General features: G+C 45.8%; 1 protein-coding gene across 1 annotated transcript in view; it reads right to left on the bottom strand.

Moving 5' to 3' along the window:
- Positions 1-9,730: 9,730 nt before the first annotated feature.
- COLQ (collagen like tail subunit of asymmetric acetylcholinesterase) overlaps positions 9,731-27,889 on the bottom strand; it is a 43,124-nt gene continuing 24,965 nt past the window's right edge. Inside the window, exons 10-17 of the mRNA XM_075417433.1 lie at positions 27,485-27,520; positions 26,541-26,621; positions 21,939-22,035; positions 20,008-20,147; positions 17,013-17,132; positions 16,293-16,413; positions 13,573-13,675; positions 9,731-11,592 (exon numbers count right to left, since the gene is read on the bottom strand). Of these exons, the coding sequence (XP_075273548.1) occupies positions 11,523-11,592; positions 13,573-13,675; positions 16,293-16,413; positions 17,013-17,132; positions 20,008-20,147; positions 21,939-22,035; positions 26,541-26,621; positions 27,485-27,520 (768 nt within the window). The 3' untranslated portion in view covers positions 9,731-11,522. The remainder of the gene's footprint in view (positions 11,593-13,572; positions 13,676-16,292; positions 16,414-17,012; positions 17,133-20,007; positions 20,148-21,938; positions 22,036-26,540; positions 26,622-27,484; positions 27,521-27,889) is intronic.

The raw sequence follows: 27,889 nt of genomic DNA, 5'->3' as shown, positions 1-27,889 counted from the left end.
TATGAGAATAAAAGCTGTGTCTGGCATATGGTTCTGGGTCCTTGGCCGGTCTAAATACGTGAAGGCTGTAGTTACAAAAGCCAACCTGGCAGTGTGAGAGGAATTTGTGTTTTAAAATTGCGTGCATTACGTGTCCTTCTTTTACCTGGACTTGAATCTCTTCTCTAGGAGTTTCTGAAGTCTTTGAAATCCCTGTGTGGTCATCTTGAGATGCAGACCAAGGCTAGAGGTCATTACTTAATGTGGATGTAACATCTCCCTTTCTTTCCCCTTTCTCTCTCCTTATAAACAGAGCGTGGACACGAGCAGATCTATGATACCCAGTTGTCTGTCTCTCTAGCCAAGGGCAAGTCCCTCTGTCAAATGACAACATCCAGGCAGAGATCTGCGAAGTGCTGGAGACATCTTCTCAGCTGGGGAAGGGCAGATGAGTCTGGGTCCCTGCCTGTGCCTGACCAGCCCTGTGGCTGAGGGGAGGACACATCTATCCTGCTGCAGCAACAGCAGCACTGCTCAGCTAGAGCTGGCTCTCTCCTACGGGATACAGCAGATGCTGAGCCCTTCGGATTGCAGTGGGCCCCACAGCATCAGCTCTGCAAAGGCTTAGAGCTGCGTGTGCTTCAGCAAGGGCCGAGCTCTGGCAGGAGCCCCGAACTCAGCATCCCTCTGTCTCACCTGCCAGAGCGGAGCTAGTGGATAGCTGGCAACTGGATGAGGGACGAATGGTTTCAAAGGCATCCCAGGGCAGAGAACATATCCCTTTTTCACCACCCCAGGGTTTTACTCATCTTCTATCCTCCTAAGGAAATGAGCAGGTTATCAGTCGTGAGACCGTGGCAGTTGCAGCTTTGTGTGGTACAGCTAAAGAACAGTTGTGTCACCAATGTTTTTAGAGGTCCCCCTAAGACACTGTCCTAAGACAATGTCTTGGCCCTGTTCCATGGGCATGTGGAAATAACTTGGCATGAACCTCCTGAAACGTGGTTGTAGTGAGGTGGATGTTGGTTTCTTCTCCCAGGTAACCAGCGATAGGACGAGAGGCAATGGCCGCAAGTTGCATCAGAGGAGGTTTAGATTGTACATCAGGAAAAATTTCTTTACTGAGAAAGTGGTCAAGCATTGGAATAGGCTGCCCAGGGAAGTTGTGGGGGTGTTCAAAAACCATGTAGATGTGGCACTTCAGGACCAGGTTTAGGAGGCATGGTGGTGATGGGTTAACAGTTGGACTTGATGATCTTGGAGGTCTTTTCCAACCTTAATGATTCTATGATTCTGTGATGGGGGTGAGTCTGTGTGCCACTGCCATGAGCCATTGTTGCAGCCATGGTGCAGATGGCTTTGGTGGCCCTCCTGAAGTGCCAGCTGTGCCACAACGAACCACTGAGCCCCGTTCACTCTAACCTGGCAGCTCCTCTGAAGCCGTGCTGTTACGTGTCATGGTTGGACAGGGCTGCTGCTGGGGCCGGCACTTCTGGGGTTGTTATCCAGACTGTGTTATGCTGTACTAGACGGCTGTAGGTCTGCACAGCGAAACAAAGAGGATGTACACAGAGATAGACATCAAAAGGAAAAGCAGAACGTGGTGGCTGTGGTGAGGAGGTCTGCAGCCATGCAGATGGGACTTGTCTGCCAGTGCGAGTCGTTGGAGTCACCTCCGTAAAATGCTCTGCTCTCCTAAAGAGCCGAATGCAGACCAGCAGCACTGTGCAGACGTACGCTAATAGAAACCCCGTGCACAAAAAAAAATGTCCGGGGCAAGTGTCTCGTCACCACAGCTTCCATTGGTTAAAAAAAGCAAATCTGTTGCCATTATGGGATCCCAGATGGAACCGCAGAAAGAACCCCAGCTAAAGCTTTGACAGAGTTCACGATGTTTTTTAGTAAAGGTCGTCGGCTGTGATAGTGGCTGCTAAATTCCTATCCGAAAACTCTGGTCACTGAGATGCTGCTTCCTTGTCAGGACCCCCAACCAGCAGTGTTTGGCTTCTGGTGCCAACCAGCAGCGTTTGGCTGCGTTCTGCTCGTGCACCTCACTGCTTCCGGCAAGACGCACTGGTATGTGGCCTGTGCAGCCCTGCAGCCATGCCAAAGAGAGAACAGGTCGCTGTTTTCTCAAAATCGAACAGATCGGAGGCTTCAAAATGTATTTTTCATCAATTTGTCTTTAATACCAGGGCTCCTGCTCCAGCTCTGGCTTTCCACCAAAGTAATTTCCAATCAATTTAGCATCTGTTTGCAGCATTGGTATCGCCAGCTCATCTGTAGTCTTCAGAGACCAGACGTGCCTCACATAGTTTCCTATAGGTCATAGTTTTCCACTTGCTTTCTTGCTCAGCAGCTGGTACCCAGCCTCCTTCCTGCAGGCGAGAGGAAGCCCTGCGCCGCGCAGCCGCTGCTCGCCTGCCCGGCTTTCCCCCTAACGTGACATCTGAGCCGCGGTCTCGGGTATTCCACGCTGGCTGACCCCGACGCTCCGCGTCCTGTGCGTCGAGTGGCCGCCAGCTTCCCCAAAACCCGCGAAATGAGGAGCTTTGCTCCGCCGTCAGGACGCGCCGGCGTGTGCGGTGGGGTGACGCGGTTATCTCTGCGAAGCCTGCGGCGCGCCAAGTGCTCTGGCAGCTGGGAGAGCTTTCTGGCCAAAATCACGGTGGGAGACCCTCGCCGAGAGCAAGAGGCATGCTGTCCCACACAGAGCTCCGTTCTGCTGCCCCTGGCCCTGGTGTCGGGGCACCGCCAGCCCTGCCTCAACAGGCGCACTGGGCGCGGGGACCTTCTCGCAGGCGCTTGTCTGTAAGGAGTCGTCCCCTTGTCGGGGACACGCTGAACGTCCCAGTCACCCGTTGGATCCTGCCAGGACATTTCACAATCTATTTTCTTTGATCTGGCTTATCAAATTCCCCTTCCCCCCCCAGTCTTTTAAGGATTCATGTTTTCTCACCTTTAATTTACAGCCCGCTGTCGGTGTATAAATAGTCACTGCTACTTTTACCCACCTCACACTTCATCAGCCACCTTGAGCAGGCTGCTCTCCCCGGGGGCTCAAAACAGCCCCTAGGTGGAAGCTGGGGAAAACCCTGGACTGTTTCAAAGGACTTGGACATGCTTCCTGTCAGCCGACACTAAGGTTTCTTCGCGTGGCACTGTTTACTTATATCGGTCCTTTACTTGTATGGAGAGTTCATACATCCAGGCTACGCTCCTTCTCAAATACACTTTCTTCTGTCAAAGCTATTTTGCTTTGGATAAAGTAATTAAATATTAATTTACATTTTCTTAAGCCTGTATCATCAGGCAGTGAAGTCATTTTCTTAACATTCTCTGAACAGCCCACAAGTACGTAGCTGTTCCAGCACAGGGAGAGGATACATCTGTCCACATTAATATTTTTTTGTCCACAGACTGTCTCAAAAGGAGCTTTGCTTTCAGCTATGGATACAGGTGTTTAAAAATGTGTAAAAGCAGGATACTCCTGTGCAAATATGACTTTTCAAAAATAACTATTATTACTCTTTTTATTAAAAAAGAAAGAAGCAAGGAAATAATCAGTCCTCTGCTGAGGGACTCCTGCCATAAAGGGCTTTTCTTGTGGGCTTCGAAGTTTGGTGAAACCAAGAGAAGAAAACAAAACTGCCTTGGTTTGTATCCCTAAATAAACATCAGACAGATCTGATCATCCCCATAAATCAGAGCTGTCAAGCGTGTGTCCCTCAGCCTCAGCAACAACCTTCAGCTGAGCTGTAGGTGGGGAGAGGAGTTCCTTCCACTCCCAAATTCCCGATGCAATGTGCCTGCCATTGGTGCATTAGAAATTAAGCAGTTTTCAATCTTCACACATGGACGTGCGCAGCAAAACAGACCACACTGCAGTGAAACCCGGGCACGGGTGTTGCAGGCAAGGAGAGAAACCCAAGCCACCCGCCATCGCCCGGTGCCGTGCCATCGCACGCAGCCATGCTGCGTGGCACTGCAGAAACCCCACTGCTGAGACACCACTAGCGGCCTGGTGGGTGGTTTTGCCTTTCGGGGGGAGCTTTACCTCTCTTTACCCTGCAGCTGGAGTCCCGCCATCCTCAGGGCTGCGAAATACAGGGGCAGTAAGGCTAAAGAGAGCGTGAGCTTCCCCTTACAAATGGCCTGTCTAACAGATACCTGACTGCTGAGTGAGGGAGGAATAATCACATTATTTGTATGACCTTAGGGCTTGCTTCTTCCTTGCCTATACTGAGTACAAACTCTCCCATGTCAACCTGTTTGCCCCAAGGGCAAGTCACAGCAGGTCAGTCCTCCCTGCCCTGAGGTTACTCCCTGGCAAACCTACAGGACCTAATAGCTCATCAAATAATGGGACAGAGAACAATTATTTAACAACTTCAGATTAGCATAACAGCTCAGACAGCTTAAAGCAGAGCCTGCTGACCCCAGGCAGCTACAGATATGGCACCCTGTCTTTATTTAGAAGCTGTAATCCTGCAGCATTTCACACCAGATGTTGTCTTGCTCTAAAAAGTCCTGGCACAGACCAAGCCTCTCTGCCCTTCACTGCGCCCCCTGAGACCAGTGAGATTACCAGCTTCACGGGTCCCACACCGCTGCTTTGGGGTTACTGCTAGGTTTGGAAACTGATCTCTGGTTAAATGACAGCGAAACAGTAACTGACCACTACGACTGCCAGATGGTTTATGATCTGAATGCGGTGGAGCACCACAGCTTCAGTCTGGCTTTTTATTGCACTTCATGAGCTGCCTCCCGGTGGGTTTTGGCCTGTAATATACACATTTCCACAGGACGCTTTGGGACAGTTCAGTTGCCTGAACTATTCTCTGTTTCTTACCTCTGATCGGTCATCCTCCCCTTTAAATCTGGTAACAACTCAAAATCTAAACGGTCCGGCTTCCACGGCACGTCCCGTCCTCAGAGCAGTAGTGCCAGGTAGGTAAGAAGGGTAAACCCAATGGAAATGTGTAAAAAAAATTATATTGCTCGAGAGTGTCAGGATTGCCAGGTTCGTCCATCAAATAATCTCTGAGTGGAAGGCATGGGAAGCACTGAACACATCCTGCCCCACGTGTCTGACTGGCTCAGCGCAGCCTCCCCCAGCTCCCGCATGGGGAGTTGCATGGGGGAACATGGCCGGTGGAAACGAGGAGGGCAGGGACCAACGGGGGCGCAGGATGCTGAGGACCCTGACAGGTCTCTGTCTTCTCTTCAAGAAGAAACTTGAAAGCTTCCTCCCATGCCTGGCACAAGGGTCAAATGCATACATCTTGCCAGGGGCTTGAATTTAACGCTGATGTCAGTTTGTTCACTTCTTAAATGGTGACACTTTAGACCAGCCGAGAGAGGGTCATCAGTTGCCGGGTTTCTAAATATACCAAGCGCGCTGCTGTGTGAAGAGGTTAATGTTACCTCCCCTTCCTCCTGGCTGATTTATTGAGCCGTGGCCTCAAATTCCTGCTGTGTCGAGGCTCTGCGTTTGTGTTGTCGCACAGCAGTCGGGCAGGCTCCCAGCCATCAGTGTGCCCAGGTGGCCAAGAAGGCCAACAGCATCCTGGCTTGTATCAGGAATAGTGTGGCCAGCAGGAGCAGGGAGGGGATCGTGCCCCGTACTCGGCACTGGTGAGGCCGCACCTTGAGTACTGTGTTCAGTTTGGGGCCTCTCCCTACAAGAAGGACACTGAGGTGCTGGAGGGTGTCCAGAGAAGAGCAACAAAGCTGGTGAAAGGTCTAGAGAACAAGTCTTACAAGGAGCAGCTGAGGGAACTGGGGCTGTTTAGTCTGGAGAGTAGGCTGGGGGGAGACCTTATCACTCTCTACAACTACCTGAAAGGAGGGTGTAGTGAGGCAGATGTTGGTCTGTTCTGCCAAGTAACAGATGATAAGGATGAGAGGAAATGGCCTCAAGTTGCATCAGAGGAGGTTCAGATTGGATATCAGGAAAAATTTCTTTACTGAAATAGTGGTCAGACATTGGAACAGGCTGCCCAAGGAAGTGGTGGAGTCCCCATCCCTGGAGGTGTTCAAAAAACATGTAGACATGGCACTTCAGGACATGGTTTAGCAGGCATGGTGGTGATGGGTTGATGGTTGGACTTGATGATCTTGGAGGTGTTTTCCAATGTTAATGATTCTAAGATTTTATGAAAACAGCTCGGGGAGCACTTTGTCCCTCCCTGTGCCCTGCAGGAGATGCCACAGGCAGCACTGGTCCTGGGGACAGCCCGGCAGACAGCTTTTCCCGAAAAGCATGAGATGCTCCCGTGCAAGTGTGGCACGAGGTCCCTTCCCGTCCTGAGCACGATGGCCAGAGAAGCTCCGGCTCCCCACAGTATCCTTCAGCGTTGCTTGGCTTTGCTGTCATGGCCTTTGACGGGTTTGGCTCCATGGTTCTTCCCCCTCCTTTCCCAAAGAAAATGCTGAGCAGTGCCCCGTGCGGGGAGGGCTACTCATTCAGCAGCAGGTGGAAAGGCTGCAGCAAAAGAAGGCTGTTTAAACTCTGGTCTCTCTCACTCGAGAAGGTTGTGCATCCAAACTGGACCCTCCATCAGATGCACAGGAAACCATCAGAGCGAATTAGAAGCCCTGAAAGGCCAGGGCTGTAGCTCAGTGGTTTTTAAGCTCCAAGATTCTGCTGGGGACGGAGGGAGGGAAGTAGCCGCTAATGTCATTTCCAGCAGGAGTACACTCCTCTAATATAATTTGGCCTGGCTACCCTTTCAAATGCAGCCTTCCCTCGGCTGGGCTGGTTCAGGCCCATCCTCCTAAATGCTCCAGTGATTACCGAAGCGACAAAACCATGTGTCTGGGCTTTGCTCTGGCCTCTTGAGGACCCCAGTTTGCAGCACAGAGCACGCTGCCGGGCATGTAACTGAAGGCATTAATACAGTGGGGTTTTGTCATGGACCGTGTTGAGTAAGGACACGAAATGGCTCATTTGCTCAGGCCTTGTTCCATTTTTTCTCTTTGACTGAGGCTTGGCAGTGCTCAGACAGTCTGCAAGTTGCACGGTCCCTTACCAGATCAATAAGCATCAGTCACTCTGAACCAGATTCCTGATCCCAGTTTTACGCTATTTACTTCAGTTTGTCCTTCTGCCAGCACCTTACATTGCCTGTAGCAGAGTTCAATAGCCCGTTCCTCGGTGCTTGCCGTGCAAGAGAGTGATGTCCAGGGAAGGGACACTTGCTTAGGCAAAAGATATCAGAGGAAGAACTTGAAAGTCTGTCAACAAAGTGCCTCTGTTGCCTCGCCCTTTAAATTACATCGAAATAGACATCATTTTTCCAGCAACTCTTTAAAGATCTTCTTGTGGCATTGCCCTGCCTGCATGATATACTTGAGTATAATCAAAGAACTACAGCACAGTACTGGTTTACTTCTCTTGGGCTTATTTTGCCCTGATTGTATGTGGCAGCACAGTGCCAAAGCTGTTGAGTTGTCCCCAAAAGCAGCTGACAAGGGATGTATTACTGTTATTACTCATGAGCAGCTGGTGCTCAAGACAGTGCCTGTTCTGGGGGACTCCCAGCTAAAGGATAGCCACTGATCTCTTTTCTCCGCTTGCCAAAAGCAGTGGGACTGAAGTGGGAATTGCACCATGAGGCTTTTAGAGACCTTGGGGATGGCTTCTCTAAGAAGTCATCCTTTAAGAAGGTAAGAACCGTGGCCAGGGGACTTTGCTGTGAAGTTAGTGGGGCTGTGACATGTAGAAAATGTTAGGAAAGGGATCGTGTGAGAGGCTGAAAAAGAAGCCGACAAAGCCCAGCACCTGCAGAGCAGGGAGGGCGTTGCAGGGTTTTGAAAGGGCTACAAAGGATGTGAACATTGGTGCCATTAAAGGAAACCGTAAGAACAAAGAAAGGAGAAGATGAACTGCGTGGCCAGATTCATGGGCAAGGATGGGGCTGGCAGCTGCAAGTTTGAATGATATGAAGAGAAGAGAGACATAATGTAGGCATTTGGGAAGCCAGAGAGGTGAGTAGCACCGAAACTGAAATTTTGGAAAAGACAGGCGGAAAATACACCGCCCCAAAGACTCCTTCGTTCTCTGGCCGTCAATGCACTTCCATTTCGCCCGGGGGCAGAGAGCACTGCCCTTCTCCGGGATGCCCCACTGCGCACAAAAGCCTCGGGCAGGCAGGCTGGCTGGCTGCCACCACAAGGCAGGAGCCTCTTCCCAAAGCCTGGGCGCTGGCTGCCGGGAGCAACCAAATGCTGGGAGCCAGCATCGCTGTTCCCATCCTCCATCAGCACCCGGCACCGTTGCTTTCTGGTTTGCAGCCATCAGCCCAGCCTCTGGCAGGAGTTACAAACCAGCCAGTACGTTACGGGGTAGCAGGAGGAGCTCATCCCCCAAACTGCAGGCCAAAGCCTGGTTAAAAGCAGCCCATGTGACACCGGTGAAAGCCAGACATCGATGAGAGCGAAGCAGTGTGGGGATGCACCGTTGCCCTCCTGGGCTGCGCACGCTGGTGTGCCCACACAGAGCCGGGCCCAGTGGCAGGCGGGGAGAGGCAGCAGGCATGGGAGAGGAGGCACTGGGGGTTTTTTTCATTCCCCAGCATCTTAAACTAGGTAATTATATTTAAAAACTGTGTGGTTAAACCCAAAATGAAATAAGTGAAAGTAAGGACATATCAGAACTAAGGTAGCATGATTTATTGACATGAGCTACTAATACACGCAGTAGGCAACCACATATATTTAATCATATATTAAGTGCAAGCTGGATTTTTAGTATACATTTAATACAGTGCATGGCATAAGGTTATACTGGTTTTGCATTTGTCTAGAGTTGCGTATGAATCATTAGAAAACTCTCCCACAAACATTTGCTGCTACAAAAGTCCAAGGAACTGAAATACCCCAATTGACTTTTGAACCAGCCTTGGCACAATGTGTTAAGAAACTCAAAGGAGGGAAGATAATTCACAGCAGACCAGGCACCATCCAGCTGAAGAATCCCTGATTAACGATAAGGCAGGTAGGTCAGAAATAAGTAGGAAGGATTTCTTTTGTGGCCTTTTAAATCAAATATACTTAACACCTTCCCAAATGTCTTTCTCATGCTTTGTCATCTGAGGGGAACAAGGAAGTAATGGTAAATGAAAAATTGTGTCATGTCTTTCCCCCCCCTTTTGTATCTTACCTTGCTTGCTTTCTGTTAAGATGCTGAATTGTTTGTGCTGTATTAATAAAATCTACTTAAAATCCATGCTTTGCGAATGTTTTCTGACCAGACTGATACCCCCCTTCCTGAACACGTGCAGCACAGCACAATTTTACCTACGCGATCACATCGCCTGTTCACATTTCCTACCCTCCATGCGCTTGGCTTTGCAACTTCGACATCCCTGGGAGGCAGGACCTTTTAAGAATGATGCGACTCAAGGCAGGAGGTGAAAGGCCACTGGGATTATCAAATTTCTTAAGGACTCCAGCCTTGTGGGGAGTAGAGATGACCTCCTTGGAGAAGGTGAGGAGTCCAGAAGAAGGGTCTCCAAGCACAGGACGGTAATGCCTGGCAGATGCTGCCAGAGGTTCTGCCGGAGGTTCGGCCGGTGGGACACAGCGCTGGGAGCGTGGCTGTCCTCGGGAGCACCCTGCCGGGATACGCGCTCCCGTGTGGTGCGGCGCTGCTCGATCCTGCCGCCTGCATGAGTGCAGGCAATCGAAAGGCGGCTGCGCTAGTGCCCAGGTTTCCAGAGCTGATGGTAAGTTCCTTGCCCCAGTGGTTCCTTGACCTTTTATTAAGACCTCTGTTTTTTGTTTTTTTTTTTAAAAAAAAAGCAACAAGATGAAAAATTTTGAACGATTGAACTGGGCTACAAATGCTGGTGGCTTGGCTTCATAGCAACATAAATAGCCCAGGTAAGTTACCGCCACAAAGAGTACACTAATTTGGTTTGTTTTTTTTTTTAATTGGTGATTTCCAGTATCACTTTGGACATGCAGAGTTAAAGTCTTCTACACAGGTGGTAAAATTTGTATCCATTTCTTGATTGTTTTAAAGCATTATCATTATAACACAACATCCACCTTTATTTAACCTTTAGCGAAGCACCAGTGTCAGTGCAGCTGCTGCAGTGCTGTCACTGGTACAGATAACTCACGCCTGTCAAACAGTCGTGTACAGCAGTCATCGCGAAGCAAAGCTGGTAAGAAAATAACACCTTGATTTGAGGCTTTTAGTCCTGAATTCTGGACATCCTCTGTTTCATTTTCTTCTGTTATAGACTCTTTTTCACATAACATTTGATATGCTTCCCATGTGAAATTTGCTCTTTAATCCCTGCTAATAAATAAGTATAGAATTACCCTGACTCCTATCAGAGCTAATATAGTTCAACGAACTTTCTGAAAAACACATGTACATTACACAGCACGAATGAGCATCCACAAACACCCCACTCTAAGACCTGATTTACAGCCATACAAAAGTGAGAATGTACACCGGGGGGGTACCCCAGACACGACAGCGGAAACAGCGAGCGGGAGAGAGGGGGAGAGAGGACGGGGTGTAACCTGTAACTCAGTGATAATGGTCGGTTGGACAAGGGGATGAAAACAAAAAGACCTTTCAGTGCAGAAACCAGAGTGAAGACAACGTGTAGATGGTCACGCTGTGGTTTCAGGCAGGCAACCGACGCTGTCCCATCCCCTCAGGGTCACGCAGAGCCCAGCCAGCTCAACAAGGTGAAAAACATGGAAATACGTTGCTTCTTTATCTTCCCTCTTTGTTTGATTCGTCTCTTGCGAGAGAGCTCCTTGGCTATTTCACAGTTCATTTGTCCAGCTTGGCTTCTGTGGTCTGCAGTTTCAGGCCTCCTGGGGCTGCTTGCGTTTCCGTGCATGCCCACAAACACACGCAGCCAGACCTCCTAGCCTGAAGGTGAAGTTCTCCAGCTTTTTTGGCTGATTTGCTGATGTTGAAAGACCCACTGAAGGGCCTCTGTGCCCTTTGACCCACGAAGGTGTATAACTAACCTTGATGTTGCCAAAGTCATCACTCATGTGGACACATCACTTGCAAAGTTCACATTGTGATAAAAGAGAAAGTCTCTATAAACACTGCATCCGAGACACGCTTTGTGTTTATGCTGAGAAGGTTTAAAGACAAAGACCCTGAAGAGCTTACATGTAGGTTTAACAGTGCTAAGTTGAGGTAATTGTTACACGATATTCCTGGTTAATGAAACGCTGTTTCCAGTAGCTTAACTTTGTGGTTTTGTGATGCAGAGCAAGTTGCCATCCACAGCCACATGAGAAGTCTTACAGGCAAACACTGTTGGACATTTCTCTATTAAGACAGGATGCAGTGGTCCTATTTTTTTCCGATCTGACTTAATTAAAAAAAAAAAAAAAGAAAAACATCTCAAAATAGCCATCAGCAGCATGATGTCTCTTTTTTTGTTTTCACACAGCGGTGGATGGGACTTTTTTTTTGTCCCAGTCCTTCTTCGACAGATGACAGTGTAGCACCTCGCACCCCGCTACATGTGGGATGCTACCCACCTCCGCTCCCCTCATGTGAAGTATCGACACTGTGTAGAATCAATGTAGCAGTAAGAAGTGCATCGCAATTTTCCATAAGACCTAAAATAAAAGAGGATATCTCTGTTTCAATGTGTGCAATAGTTCACATTATATGATTTCTGGATGTAACTCTCCATAGGAGTGAAGAACATCAGAAAATGCCATGTGCAGCAACATAGGGGAACCAAAACAAGAGGATCATTTCCGTCAGTGCTCTACTGTGCTTCCACTTGTCAGCAACATAAGAGTCCAGGAGAAACTATGAGGGAAAATTTAATTCCCAGCAACATGAATTGAAAAAAAAAAAAAAAAGTCCCCATTGACAGTGGGGCTTCAGCGTTCCATGGGGGTGTGTGCAGGAAGCCTTGGCGCTCACCCATGGGAACTGTGTAACGACATATCTGAGGCACTGCGCTAAGCGTTTTTCCAGTTACTTGCAATAGCTCCAGCAGGCATGACTGTGCCTGTCCTTTAACTCATTTTTCATGTACTTGAAATAATAATAGTGGCACATGCCCACCTTTGAAACAAAAAAAAGTAAATGGAAAGGTCCTTGCAAGAAAGGAAAAACAGTGATTTTTGTCTTTCTACTGACTTAAACTGAGCTGCAGTGACCCTACCTACTGAAGACCTGACAAGAGACGTTGATAAAATAAGCATTTTGATGAGGTTTTATTACTAGCATATGTCTAAGTGAATAACCCATCCGTCAGATAAACCACAAGCTGTGGGTTAAGCAGCCATTAAGCAGGTCCTTAAAACAATGTCCTTGGATAACCCACATTCTCAGAAAACCAACATAGTCTGAAGTGAAGGTGTGTGAAATACAAGAAGGGATTTGAGGGCTGGAAAGAGTAGAAAATGGGAAAATCATCTGCAGCAGACCTCTTAGAGGAGAGGGTGCTTTGGGATGAAACTCTCGTGGGGGTGTCACGCTCACACACTTATCCCATTTCAGCTTTTTCTTTAGTTTAGCAGATAATCTGCAGACTACACACACAAAAATAAAGGATTTTGGTTGCTCTGCACAACTTCATTATACATGGGAAATGAAATTTATAACAATTCCTCAAGCTTTTGTAGTGCTATGTTCAGCACCAGACTTCAGACTGTTAGAAGGGAACAGTTTTCACAGTAGAAAACAGCTCCACACCGTCTGAAGATGAGATCTCTGTAAAATATTTCAGGTTGTCAGGTTTGCTGGTCTCAGTTCTAGTAATCTCTTACACCAGGAGTGCTCCAGCAATTGCAGTGGAAGGATTAGCAAAGCACTTGACTGACAAAGACATCCCGTGGTTTCTTACTCCTGTCAATTAGCACATTATTCGTCCATGAATAATGAGGGCTCTGCGCATAATCTCATTTGCAAATTAAATGTTTCCTGTTAGCCAGTAACAATACCTGACAGCTAAATAGAGGTACTGCTGTGGGAGGCAAAACGCTGACCAGAAGAAGCTGCTTGAACAAAGGCAGAGAAGGCCAGTCAACAATAAGCAGATGTTTTAAATGAAGGACATCACGAAGCAGATGCATGGCTTTGCATCTGCTGTTGAGTGAATTTGCTGGTCTTTGGAAAGGCTGATAAATGAAGGTTCATTCATACCCCTAGAGTACCCATTAATGGTAAGGGCAGCAGGAGGTCGGCTGTGGTTTCGGTTGGGTTTTTTTTCCTTCAGTGTGATCATCTCCTCCTCACGGCCTTTCCCGCTCTCGGAATGTTATGGGTGAACATTAGTGCAATGATGATGTCAAATTACAGATGAGGAAATCTTTGCAAGCAACGGGCAAACCTATGTCTATGTGACCTTCACTCAATTTGTACAGTAAGAAGCGTGTGCTTCCTACAGAGCGATTTAGCCCTTACAGTCAACGACATGCAGATACAGACACTTTCTCCCCCACTACCTGCGGTGGTCCCAGCGGAACAAGGTGTAAGCGTGTAATACTTTTTTATGTTAAAGCTGGCAAAGAGAAAAAAGAAAAAAACAAACCCAGGCAACAAAAAAGCCCTGAACCACAGTGAAGACAGCTCATACGTACCCAGGGAGATAGGTTTTACACGTCAAATATCCAAAATCCTTCCCATCGCAGTCTTCAACCCCCTCGTGTCTGTAGCCATCTCCGCAGTAAGCACGGCGGCATTCTCGTGAAAAACACAGAAAGAAACACCTTCAAGGCACTTCATATGTAAAAGAGGCAGGTAAGTGGAACTAGATTTTTAAGAGTAAAGTATAAAACAACGCGTTTTAGGGAGGGCATCCTCTAAGTACTGTCTTCTTCACTACAAAGAATATGCTTTTTTAGCCTAATTTCAATGATCAAGGGAAAGAATGGATAGCTACTAAAAATAATTACTACAGAAACACTAATTAGAACATAATATATTCTAATCATTATTATTACCATAGATAATTACTATCAAAACAAATTAAAGGAAGCATAAAATACAGTTAATATAAATTATTTGGGGAGGTCACAATTTAAAAAAAACACTGTGAGGTCATTAGGTTGTTTGAAAATCCCAACCTAGACCTTCACCCAATATCGCGCAGTATCTGCATGTATACCGCACGTCAGCTCTCACATACAAACAGAAGCATGCAGACCTATTGCCTGTCTATCAAAAAAAGAAAAAAGTACATAATGATGGCCAAAAAAATGTTTTTCCCACTGCTGACTCCTACTGACTTGAGCGTGAGTGGGCCTTGTGACATTTTTTCATGGTGACTGGCATGTAGGCTGCAGCAGTTTGTGGGGTTTTTGCTATTTTAGCAACTGGATTTTGCTTTTAAGGTCTTCAACTTTTTGAGTATGATTTTATAACTCAAACAAATTCATTTAGCTAAAATCCCTTTGACATCTTCTCGGAGACACTATTAAGCAACGAATTAAAAGGATGCTTAAGAATAGGGAGTGGGTTATTTACAAACAGAAATGATTAATGAATTGCACCAAGGATCTGTTTGCTAGAAATTGATGCTTCTAAGACCAAGGACCCTATTTTGCAATTAAATCCATTTAGCATTTGATTAACCTTTTTGTTCTGGTTCAGTCACAGGAACAGAATGATGACAATTGCTTGCTCATTTCCAAGTAGCTCAGTGGTAACCCTTTGGGTTGTGTCAAAAGTCATGTGTTGCAGGGCCTTGATCGACCTGAAGCTTTGCCCAGTGCATAGCACAAAGTAACACGATGTGCCTCCAAACACACAGTGTACAGTTTTGCAGGCACTAGAACTAATGAACACTGTTCTCCTGCATGCTTGTTCCCCATGGTTGATTGCAAATTCTAATTGAATCATTTTCTCATGCTTGGAGCCTGGGGACCTCATGCTTTCTCACTGGATTACTCAGCAGTTCGGAAAGCTTAGAGGGTCATTTATTTATATGTCTCCCTATACCTCTTGCAACTGAATTGCCTTTGAAATCTCATTCCTGTTGTCATTGAGAAGCTGGCTGGGATTCCTAAGCTATAAGGGAAAGGGTGGTGATGCACAGGTGGATGGACAAACTCACAGAGCATAGTTGCATACATCTCATTTTCAAAGTCAGGCTAAAAAATGTAGGGCTACATATATGAATAAGAAAAATTGCATCTTTCAGTGTTGCCTGATACCTGTTCTGTGAAGGTGAAGAAGCACCCCTTTGCTAGAACCAGCAGAGTACCAAACCTGCCGTGTGTCGGCTGCAGATGGTGTAGAGTGCTGCGCTCTGGGGAAGGAATTGAGCGGTGAAAGGAACTGCAAGGTAGAAACGAAGGCTGCCACAGCTGCTTGTATGCTTATGTGCTCTTTGATATCCACAACCAGCAAAATGAAAGGAAGCTTGATGAGACAGGAATCAAACGTTGTATAAACCTAACAGTGCAGGTAGTGGGCTGACACCTTCCCTAGGCAAGTGAATAACAGAATCCAAAGCGGTTTTGCTGGACCCAGGATCTAGCTTACTATTAAAAACAGCCAGCTTCAGCGTCTGTCCTAAAGGGTTTTGTGGTGCACTACAAAGCTGTGCTACGTCTTTTAGCTAGAAAGCTGGCAGCCCCTGGGGAAGGTGTGTGTGTAAAGCAGCTGCTGGTTTTGGCCCCAGAAATGCAGTGGCTTTTCTCTGGCTGCAGATGCCTCTGCTCAGTGAGGTACATGGTCCTCAAGGAGGATGCATGACAAGTGCCTGACTCTTTTCAGTGCTGCCCAGTGACAGGAAAAGGGGCAATGGGCACAAACTGAAGCTTAGGAAGTTCCGTCTGAACACGAGGAAGAACTTCTTCAGTTTGAGGGTGATGGAGCACTGGAACAGGCCACCCAGGGAGGTTGTGGAGTCTCCTTCTCTGGAGATATTCAAGACCCGCCTGGACAAGGTCCTGTGCAGCCTGCTGTAGGAGACCCTGTTTCGGCAGGAGGGTTGGACTAGATGACCCACAGAGGTCCCTTCACAGAATCACAGAATGTTCGGGGTTGGAAGGGACCTCTTCTAGCCCCTAACCTCTTCCAACCCCGAACATTCTGTGTGATTCTGTGTGATTCTCTGTGCCTGGTGTCACCTCTGTCTTGTGCTGGTGTGTCCATCCACATGCACGGAGGACCTCAGTTTTCGCTCTGTGGCCACTGTGCCTCCCTCACCCCGCACCTGCATTTGATCCATCAGCCATGCAGGCTCCCCTGAGTGAAAAACACTGGTGCAATTTACACAGCAGCATAACCTGTGGAAACAACTAATGCACCTTCCCTGGTAGAAAGAGGCTGCTCTTGATGCACTGTAACTTACTTATACAGTCATCAGTCACAACCGCGTTGCCATCGTCGCACTCTTCCCCATCCTGTACGATCCCATCTCCACAGGTACTACCAGCCTCGATGCGGTAATCCACAGGGTAGAACGGGGTGAGCTAGCCAAACCAACACACAGCAGTTACTGAACTGACCACGAGCAGCCTGGCCAGCAAGCAGAGGTGAAGGGCTGTGGGAGGCAGAGCCCGCAACTGGGTTTTCGTAGCCCAGTATTTGGTGGTTCACAGGGTTGATACAGAACCTGATTCAGAGTTCAGCAAACACAAGAAGGATCCCGCTGCTGATTTCAGCGGGATTTAGCTTAGCTCCTTGAAGCAATAAGGAAATACATGGTTTTGGTTTGCAGAGTTTGTGTTTTTCCACAACTTTGTATTCTGGTGAATTTTGCCTTATTTTGTATTAAATAAAAAAATATTCTTTATGATTGTAATTTCCCGAAATTGGCCCCAGTGTGTTCACCAGTGGACCCTGGTTCACAGGGAGGTTAGCAAAAGCTGCAGCACTGATGAGTTAACACCTCAGTAATTAAGACTCCTGTAAACAAAAATCACAGAATTATGTACAGCTGTGGCAGTACTCAAAAATGAGCTTTTCCTCCATTTGCTTCATTGATTCTGTATGACACCTTAAAAGTATGTTCTGTATTTAAAAATGAAACATACACTCACGAGTTTTCTGAGACCAGTCATATTTTCACCTGGATTGGGAGCCATCCAAATGTATCCTTGAAATACAAAGATCTCTGATCTCTTCTAAAAGCTAAGGCATTTTCGGTGTTTAACCGGTCCAATTCTTCTTGATTATTCACCACAAAAATCTGGGGCACAGAAAAAAAGGTGATTGGTAACCCTCTCAAGAAGTATTTTGGATTGTCATGGAATTTAGTTTTGCCAGCTGACATACATATTTGCGAATAGGCAAATAATTACACAGAAAAATGGTGTGGTTGTTTTCAGAAACAGAATGGTGTGAGAACTTACACCTGTGGACTTCCAGACCATAAGAGGCTCCTTTGTGATGGGTAAGAAGAGACATGAGTTTCCAAGGGACTTTGGTGTTTCCTGAGCACCTAGACGTGGCTCAGTGGCCCCCATTTCAAAATGCACATCCACAGGTAACGATTGTGCAAATACTTGTCCACAATCATGGCTGAGGAAAACTGTCAGATGCTCAAATGGTTAGATACTGCAACAATGGCAAAATCCGTATGGGCATAAGTGCTTTTTGTGGGTTTGTCTATAATTTTTCAGGCATTCTCGTGGCTACAAAATAAGTAATGCATTGCTCAATGCAACCTTAATTTATCTTTTACTACATTGTACTTTGCTTAGATTTAATTGCCATTGAAATGCATGTTCCTTTATATGCATATACTTTAGTCTAAAGCAAATTCTTCATTTAAACAGAGAAAAAATAGTTCAAAATGGAAAAATTAGGACGAGCTGCTTTCTTACTAATTTTTTAATGTCTCAATCACTGAAAATGGCTGTAAGGGGCATTAGGAAATTATCTCTGCCTTCAGCAGCTTAATCAAATTAATTTTAGTAAAATTCAAACCATTTTTAAATGAAGAAAAAGCAAATGGAATGCTTCTGAGCAAAATGGATTTAGGGCTGAGCCTGATTCCCACCAGCATAAAGAGAATTGGCTCTTTCTGCAACAAATTACCCTGAAATTTCTACACAGCAGAATATTCCCATAGCCCTCGTCAAAGGCCAATTTCATTAAAGACTCTTCATTAAATGTAAGATTCCATACCTTCAGCTGGAATGAAAGAAAGCAAAGAAGGAGAAAACCAGCAAAGAGCTGATTCTGTAACAGTGTTCAGGAGGCCAAGTCCCAGCCCTAGAGCCCTAATTTCTCTCGAACTCAAGAGCAGATCTGTGCTCTCTAAAACTCTCTGTTACAGATAGTGGCCTGTGAAATTGCAAAAGATTTAAAAAGAGGAATGAATCTTAGCCGGTGATGGAAAAACAGCGCTTTGTTTCCTAGCATCTCCCCTCCTCTGGCAGTGCTGGCACTGGAGGAGTTGTCGGGCGAGTGGGTGGTTGCCTGGGGGATGTAGGGTGCTGCTTTGTCAAGCCATGCGACACGGCGACCGGGGGCACAGAGCACCATCTCGGGGTCTTTTCCCTGTGCATCTACAGCAGCCCTGACAATAGGCCTCGCGTGGTACAAGGCAGGCTTCAAGGCTGCTACATGGCGATCTGAACAGAACAAATAATAGCAATGTTTAGGGTCCTGCTCTTGATACTCGAGAGATAAAAGCAATGGGGCAGGCAAACAGGAAGTGCTGCCCTGCGAGCTGTCCACTTGCAGAGCTGGAGTTTGCTTCTTTACCACCCAGCATTTCTGAGAGCAGAAATGGCACTTGATCATCACCAAATTAGGGTTCATAGTGATAGTGTAGGGCACTTATTTTTTGGGTAGTTACACTCTCATTACTAACTTTTAAGATCTAATATGAAACTGTGCCTGATGGAGAAGGAGGGTGATAAGACCTACACAGAATATTGCAAGCCTTATACCTTGTCCTATGAGCTCCCCATGCCGTGAAGGTAGGTTTTTTTGCAACAGCATGCAGTGTGATGTGATCTGCACCTTTATTTCATGCACTTTCTTCTCTCACCTTCACGTTTTAAAGACAACAGGGTTTTTTTGTAATGCAACACAGACAGGGATGAGCGAGCAGCTTGCAAGACTTGCAGTACGCTCATGCGAAAGATTGAGTTCAGTGACCCGGTTTAATGGATGGTGTTGTGAATGTGTCCCTTTCACACACTGTAACAGCTTTCTGACAGTGTGACAGATGGGAAAGCTAACAAAGCTAATCACTGCATATTGTTATTCAGAGATGACCAGACACCGGGCAACAACCACTTGCATGAGTGGAGTGGCTGGGCTCTGCTGGTACACAGCAGGAAGGCAGCATTTTCATTGCTACAATGCACAGAATAACAAGTCAGGGCCCAGCAGAAGGAAAAGTACAGAAACAGTATTTACAACGCCCAAAGAAACCAGAGATTAAAAACCTGCTAGGTCACTTTCTACCGATGACTTGTCCTTTAAAGTACTTTGTCCAATTTGCTTGTAAAAATGTTTCCAGAAGACTAGAGATTGAAATTAACTGTATAAAGTGTGAATCTACAGACAGCTCAGAAGTCTGACTCCCATGATTCGTGGAGACTCCTTTTTGGTCTAAGGTAGAGGATCTGTGCTTTGGCAGAAAGTCCTATCATATATGTGAAATGCTTGACCTCAATATTCAATTCTGAAATCAATGTCTTTGCAGAAGAAGACATAAAATATAAGCAGGAAAGAGATGCTTACTTCACTGACCAATGTGAAATATATTTCAATTTACTGAAATCAAAAGAACAAATTATGTACGTACAGTATAGAGAGATGGAAGACAGCATCCTCGGGCTTGAAAAAAGGTTTCTAAACGTGCTACATCACTGAAGGTTTGAAACAGCTGCATTTCAGCACAACAAACACACAGCTCTCAGGCTAGTTATGAGACCAAACCCTTTGGCACCAACCGGATCTCAGAGCTTTTGGATACTAGAAATCACACAATGCCCACATACAGATGTCTTCCCCGTTAAACCCAAAATATTAGTCAGTACACCACCTCTCGCAATAAAAGTACTTAAGAACTGCTCACATTCTCTCCCAGAAAATCTGCTTACCACGGGGACTTTTGGATAACTGTGTCCAAACACAGACTCCTCATATGACGGGTTATTCACGTGTTGTGGGGATCTGCAGAGACATCTCCCTGGAGGCCCTGGAAGTCCTCTTTCCCCTTTTGGTCCTATTGCAAATTGCCCTAAAAAGCGAAATACCAGGTTGTCTTGTTATCAGGCTAGTACACAAGTACAGCCTTAGTGGAAAAAGTACAAGTCAGGTGGATACATGCATTTACCTAAGTTTTCAGATATACACATCTCCCACCAAATCCACCGGGTGAGGGAAGGGATTACCAGAACCACCAATTCCAGCAGCTCAGGAGAAAGACCTGAGTTTGTACCACGGGCACATTATTTCAGTTCACTTTTTAAATTTTTCTACCAGCTTTACAGAAAAGAAAGACCTCATTTGCTTGGAATAAGTGTCAGCCTGTTTGAAGCTACAGAAATTCAGGACATGATGAACACATGGATCACTCTACAGTGCCTATGCACCAAGTTTAGTAGAGTCAGTCGCTGTGTACATCCACAGCACATTGGACTTGTGCATTTGTACAACCACTTGAGCAACACTGTTTCAGAGGTTTCTGTACAGGAAAACCCAACTAGAAATACAGGAGTGCTACAAATCAAAATCAAAATAAAAAACCATACTTGTTTTTGACTTTCAACCTTTGGCAAGGATGCGCTACTCTGCAGAATGAGACTTTGAGCCAACACGTTCACACTGCAAGCAGTGACATCATTACCGAAAGGTCTTTAAGAACCAGGATTTATATCCTAGAGGAAAAAGATTAACAAGCCTGACACATAAACTTTCTATGGATGGAAGGAAGCCTTCAAAAGTAATCTCAAGATCCTGGCTGCCTTCCCACTGGCATGGTGAAAATTCTGCCCTCTGAAAACTTCCAGCTAGTTCACTCAAAACAAAGATGTTTCATTATGGGAGACATGAGATACATGAAGATATTGAAGCAGCCCCCAGCTTCACAGATTTACCATTATTTCCATACCGCCACCAGCAGAGACCTCCTGCCTACTGATGGAAGCAAGGAAAGAAAAAGGGAAAGCAAAATGGAAGAGGACATTGAACAGATTGTCTGCAGTAGAAGCAGCTGTGACCATTTGAAGTAACAGTAGTTTCCAACTGATTTTGCTTTTCTTTTTGGATACTTTAGTATATATCTGGGTTGAGAAAACCCTACCTGAGGGTTCACTGTCACTGAACATCATGGGTCATGTATTGTCCTCCATGTTTATGCTTGGTCTCACAAGAGAGTTCATGTGCATGCACAGCTTTGAAGCTGTACGGTTACCAGTTTACAAGATTTTTCTCGAGATTTCTACAACACGCACAATTGCAGCGAGCATATATCTCCAGCACTTACTCAAAGAGAGAGTTTTTCTCCACTGCCCTTTTTTGCTTCTGACTCCTATGCCTTTCCTTCTCTTCCCTTCTTTCCTTAATGCTATTGTGACTTGAGTCTCATCTATTTTTCTTTTACAGAGCTGCACAGGGTGAGTATGTCCTGGCTGATTAGAAATTGCGATCTTTCACTGTAAGCCAGGATATCTGGAGAAGCAGCAGGCCTTTGATGATGGAGATTAACTAGTCCCTCCCAGGCTGCCAGATGGCTTTTTATGCTCCCCACGTACCAAAGTCCCACAGGAACCACATAGGCCATGTTTTTGGGTTTATTTGAAACATCAGAAGGCATAATGTAGGTGTTAAACTAAGGTACAGAGTCCTCATAATGGACAAGGATGGCATGACCTGCCTTCAGGAGAAATTCTCTCCTTGCTGTCAGTGGAGAAACAAATTAAGCCCTGCAGGACTTTTTGTAAAGGGGCCTACTGAGGTGTATGTGATGAGTCAGGAGGGGCTGGGGAGCAGGGACACTGTTTGGGAGCTCACCTCATCTCCTGCTTACCTGATCCTGAAGGTCCAGGGGGGCCTGGCTGACCAGAAGGACCAGGCCTTCCAGGTGGACCCATGATACCTGCAGGTCCAATGTCTCCCTTTAGTCCCTAGCAGAGAGGAGACATCTGTTATTTGCTAACCTATTAATAACACACAACCTCTTCTAGCCAGCACTGGCTTCCCTTTCAAGAAAGCTGAGACATTTGCCAATAGAAGCATGCAGTATGAGCTTTACAGTCACCACCCCAGGGAAGAGGTGCTCCTCTTCTATGCGGAGACAGAAAATCAGGTCCAGGCAGGACTTCTGCTCCTAAATGTGAACGGTCCCAGAGATCTGCTCTGTGTGGAGTCAGGAATCACCCTGCTCTGACTTAAATTTTTTTACAGCCTTTCTTTAAGGATGACTTTTTACCCCTGGTAGCTCTCTAGGAGTCAGTGCATCTCAGAAAGAAAGGGCTGGTGGAGCTGAAATAGCTGACCCTGGAAATCCTTAGTTCCTACACTAATACACAATGGGGGAAAAAAGAGAAAATTCATTAAGGAGTCGGCAAGGCCTTCCACAGTGACATTTCCCAGTCTCAGAGTCCAGTCTTTCAGAAGCACGCTAATGACGTTGAGGCCCACACTGTTTTCAGAAGTACTTTAGGTACCTGGACTCCTGTACCTCCTCGACTTTCACCATGGGTATAGCTACGTTAACAAATCATCACAAGGCAAGCAAGGGCTTGGCTTTACAAAGCCAGTGTGTGGCAACACCATGCTGACAAATGGTGTCCCTCTGGTACCTTATTACTCAGCCAAAATGCTGTAAAATTATCTATGGGAGATGAGTTTACACACGGCTACCATACAGTAATTAATATTCTGTAAAATCAGCCTCAGTTTGCCTCATGGGAACTTGGTTGTGCAGCCATACCTTTAGGCATTTGGAAGTTTCACCCTAGAACTGTTCAACACCTTCCTATTTTTGCTCCTGAATTCATTATGGTGACATTTCTTAAAAATATATTTATCTTCCTGCTCATATACTCTCCAAGGCTTGAATTTCTCAGCTTTATATTTCAGAAGTGTATTACACAGCTTAAAGTTTAAAGATCTGATTTGATTTTTATGTAAAAGCATACATTATTTAGCATAACAGAAATGATGTGTACTGTATAAGCTTTCTTTTAATGACAAAGGAGATGAATTCCTTGAAGATGGTGTAATTCCAGGTTAATGTGCATTCACGGGCACATGATGAGTGGTTCATCTTATTTCAGAGTAATGAAGCATATACAGTAATACATGCAAAAATATTTTTTTGTTATATAATATGTTGCATCCCATGGATACGTTTGAATGTCGCTTGCACCATTTCAACAGAGGCAGGTTATTTTGCCATGGCCCATACAGAACTAATTGAATATTTGCTTTGTTTAATCCTATTAGGTAAGCTCTGTGCCATCAAAATATTGCAAGATTTATGTGAATGTCAGCGACGCTAATCCCTAATTACTTCTTACATTACGCAACACAGAACTAGCAGACCAGGATTTTGTAGCCCCCAAGAAGTCTGTGGGAAATCTCTTTCCCCCACACGATAGAGATTTGGCAGAGGCAAGTCAGGGCCAGTCGGACATGTACTGCCTGAAAACGAGCTGTCTTCTGTGTCTCCTGCTCTGGAGGAATAACTGCTTAGTGCTTTCTTGTTTAGCACAGATATATTAAATAATAATGCCAGAGATTTATATTAAATATTTTTGCCTTGTTACTTTTCACATGCACCCACGCCATTCAGAGAAGCTTTTCCCGTGGACAATATTTATATTCCTCTGCTCTCTTTTGAAGTAACATTATGTAAAGCCCAAAGACATTCCTCCTTATCAAGACTGACACCCTGAGATTGCTCCTTAGGGTCAATTCCCAAGTTACAAAGCTTTGGGTGTTAGATCTGTTAGAGGGCAGTGAGACTGCGACTTGTGACTCCCACCTCCTGGCCACCTTTTAGGAAGAGCCTGCCCCAGAGGCAGGGGAGAGCTGAAGAAGTCAGTGAGATCATCTAGAAGTATCTCAGAATGGAAGTGGAAGTGACACCTTCCTAATTTAGCTGCCTTTAGCTAGAGATGTCAGCTGGATCAAGGGCAGGAAATGGCCCCAGGTCGATGGAAACTATCTTCTCAGCTGAACAAACAGCCAGGCAGCCCAACCCACGGAGCCTTAAAATGCTGCTCGCTCTAAAGTTTTTTCAAAGGATTAGAAAAGAAGAAAAGAAATAGCTAGTTCACCAACTAAAAAGAGGGAAACATGGTTTTCATGCAGAAGATCAGTGCTGAAATTGCTTTCAGGGCACCAGAAAGGGGTTTGTGTACTGAGCCTTGAGCCTGGAAAGCCTAATTTGGGCCAGACTGTAGTTCTTTTAGTCACACTGACTGTTGCCTTAGATTATGACATGCCTAATGTCACCACTTTTTGATTAAGACACTGTGCAATGTGACAAAATGTCTATGGTCAAGTAAGGAGTGCACTGTGTTCAAGATGATCTGCAGGTGCTACGTCTTCTCTTTGCCTTACGCTATGGAAAGATATTCTGTGCACATTACTTTGCCAGGACAGATGAGAGCAGTTTACTAAAAAAACCCAGCAAAGAGCACACATCAGCTTTTGAAACCTTACAAATCAAGAACAAAAAAATTATTTCTTGTGGGTCATCTAACAGACTTACATTGCACATACATTCCTTGTTGGTGACCTATTATTATTCCCTCCCTAATACCCAACTTTTAATTTTTCCTCACGCTGGCTAGTATTTCACTTCAGATGTTAACTGATGGCATCAAAGCAACAGTGAAGGAGGCATGTGCCTCTGTTTTCAACGCTGTGCATAACCAAGCTGCAAATAAAATGCTTCCAGCTAAAGCCGTTAACAACCACGCCACCCACAAGCTCCTGTATGTGAGCAGATGTACATTAACACCAACGTCAGCGTAGGGAGAAATAGGTTCCCTTCCTTGTTAGTGGAAAGAAGACGGCTCTGCAGGTGGCAATTCAGAGCACCAGCAACTGGTGTCCTTTGTACCCCCAATATCATTGCTTAAAATAAACTACAAAAGGAAAGGTGACATTTAGAGGCCCATTTGTTGACTTAAAACAGGTAACTGTACCAACAGTGCTAGCTCCTGCTTGAAAAATGCTGTATTGCAGGAGTCAGTATCAAATTTACACACGATTCCTGGTCTTCACAGTTCATCCGGAAGTCTGAAAAAATAGTTCTGCCAGCATAATTCTTTTGAGCTCTTAGCCAACCATCCCAGTCCTGAACAGCTTCCACACAAGATTACCATCCCTTAAGGTCACTATGTGTCTTCCTGACCTTTCTTGGAACAGAAGAATCTGTCCCTGGCATGCAGTACTACAGCAAGAACTGTCATATAAATATCCAGTCTAACAAATCAATCTGGGTTTGGCGACAACAGAGGAAATCGGAGAAACAGAGAGGCTGTTTCAGTGCTTTGGTTCTTTACACTGTTTGTTGGGCATCTCCAAGGCCTTGTGGCTCTGCAAGCTGACCTGTGTCGACCAACGTTTGGGCCTGGGCAAAGCCTGACAATGAAATTGGCTGGTGTGGACAGAAAGCATCCTCCAGGCAGGCCTGGCAGCAAGGGCAGAGCCTGGATGGGTGCTGGATGCACCCTTAGTGCGTGTGCTAGAAACCAGGAGTGTGTTACAGTGTAATACAGGACTGAGGTCTGGAGGTTTAGACCAGTAGTTTTCATTGCCACAGACCACATACCAGTTTAATCCACGACAGCACACCATTCCTAGTGTACAGGCAGCTACTGCCAGTGCACACAAGCAGTGTTTTTGCTGGCAGTAGTGTAGATCTTTGCACTGGTGAGCCAGGGATACAAATCATGGACAGGCAATGGGACCTCCCTTGCAAGATGCTGATGCTGCCTCTCTGCCCAGAGCTGAGGTGAGGGTGAACTAGATTTTGTGGCATCCACAGCAATCCCTCCCTGACTCAGAGCCCAGAAAGCCAGTGTTTCCCTGAAAGCCTTCCTCCGCTCATCCCAGGAATCTGTTTTCACAAGGGGCAGGGGATGGCACCTGGGCAAGCTGAAATGTGTTGAATTTTGCATATATCCCATTTGCCATTGCAGCCTGCCTGTAAATCGAGCAGCCCTGCTCGCTAAGTCAGATTTGGGTTTGGGATCTACAGCGTGTAGGGCACCACGGTGTTACATCCCACACTGTCTGAGACCAGGACCATGTGCCAACTCTCTAGTCATGAAGTGGGGCTGGGATCATAGCTCTGTGTTGCTTAGGAATCAAAGGAGGAGTTCAAAGACTGCTCAAGTTGTGTTCAATGAATACATTATCAAGCCAGGAAAAATACAGTTTTCCCCATGCTGCATGTCCAGGGAGCTGAATGCTACAGAGAAGGCTCCAGCCCTAAAGCTGAGGCTTCAACTCCTGTGTAGCCGGTGCACGTGTGTGAGGTGTTTCAGGGCTTCTGTCCAATCTCTGTGTGATAAAGCGCATGGTACCACGAGAGCACAGACAGCATGGTCGTAGGCCACGGCCACACAGATGCCACAAGTCATGGGAAGAGGGAACACTGTGGTCCTACTTGTTTGCCTCGTTTTCCAGGTCTTCCTATAGGTCCTCTGTGTCCTGGTACTCCAGATTGTCCCTTCGGGCCCATCTCTCCCTTGGTGGGTGCAGAGGGAAGGAAGCAAGATGTAAGTACATGGTTACACCTGCCTTACACAAGGCAGCAGAGGGACGGTGCTTTCATTCACTCCAGAACATGCTGGTACCATTTCTTTCTCAGAAATCCAAAATTATAACGAAATATTTTAAAACAAGCATAAACAAAAAATATCTCTTACAATTTACCAAAGTTTCCCTGAAAAATCCTTTTCTAAAGAGGAGGCCAAACGGAGAGATCAGAAACATGCTCAGAGACCTGGAGAGGTCAAGGCTAGCAAAACTCTCTGACTGCTTGGCAATGTCTTGCTTTGGTGTTAAGATGCCTGTGTAATAACATCGGTCAGGGAAGGGGAGGTCACTTCACTCATCTGCCAGTCTCCTCAGAAGCAATCATTACGTCCTCATCCTAATTTCTATCCATAAGCCGATGTCTGAATTTTGATTGTACAGAATAACAATGACATAAAAACCAGTCAGGGTTATCACTGCTATTTGTAATAGTGCCATTTCAACTCAGAGTATCAAGAAGGAAATATTTATTAACTTCAAGTGAATAAACCCCAAACAATGCGGGCAGTTATGAATGTCTAATCAAGAGTCTGAGTATGTTAAACAGCAGGACAATTATGACTAAAGGAATGTTCTGGGGAAAATAAAAGAAACAACAGCAAACAGCTAAATCCAAGAGATTTCTCCTAAGATAAAAAACCTAAAGAATTTGGTCAAGTCCAAGAAGACATGTTGGTCATTGAGCAAAGCAAGACCTTCAATGCCTTATACTTTCCAGGATGTCCCTGAAACCACTCATTGACCCTATGTCAGCATTTAACACAACTCCCCAACACATCAACACCCACTTACTTTTTGTCCCAGCATTCCAGGGAAGCCTGTTTCTCCCTACAAAGTAAAAGGAGAAAAATCGTCAAAAAATGTGGAGTGATCTTTGAAAAAGCAGCACCTTCCTTAGAAGGAAAAAAACCACGTGCCATGTACTGATACCGGGTAAAAAACTCCACATTGTGCTTCAGCACTGTGGGTGATGTAGTAGGTGGAGAATTATAAGCAAAATTATAGTGTAAAGCCCCTTGTATGGTAACACTGCTCTTCTGTGTGATCCTCTGCCGCCTGCTTCCTCTTCTCTGGCAAAATCATCCCAAATGTCCTTTTGTCTACAGGCAACCCTGCTGCCTGGACAATGCTCAAAGCCTGCGTTTGGGAATGGCATTTCTCCTTTTACATCAAAAGCAGTTTACATTTCTTTTCTTA

The sequence above is a fragment of the Opisthocomus hoazin genome, chromosome 4, assembly GCF_030867145.1.
Source record: "Opisthocomus hoazin isolate bOpiHoa1 chromosome 4, bOpiHoa1.hap1, whole genome shotgun sequence".
NCBI lineage: Eukaryota > Metazoa > Chordata > Aves > Opisthocomiformes > Opisthocomidae > Opisthocomus > Opisthocomus hoazin.
This window is presented reverse-complemented; position numbering and strand designations above follow the sequence as displayed.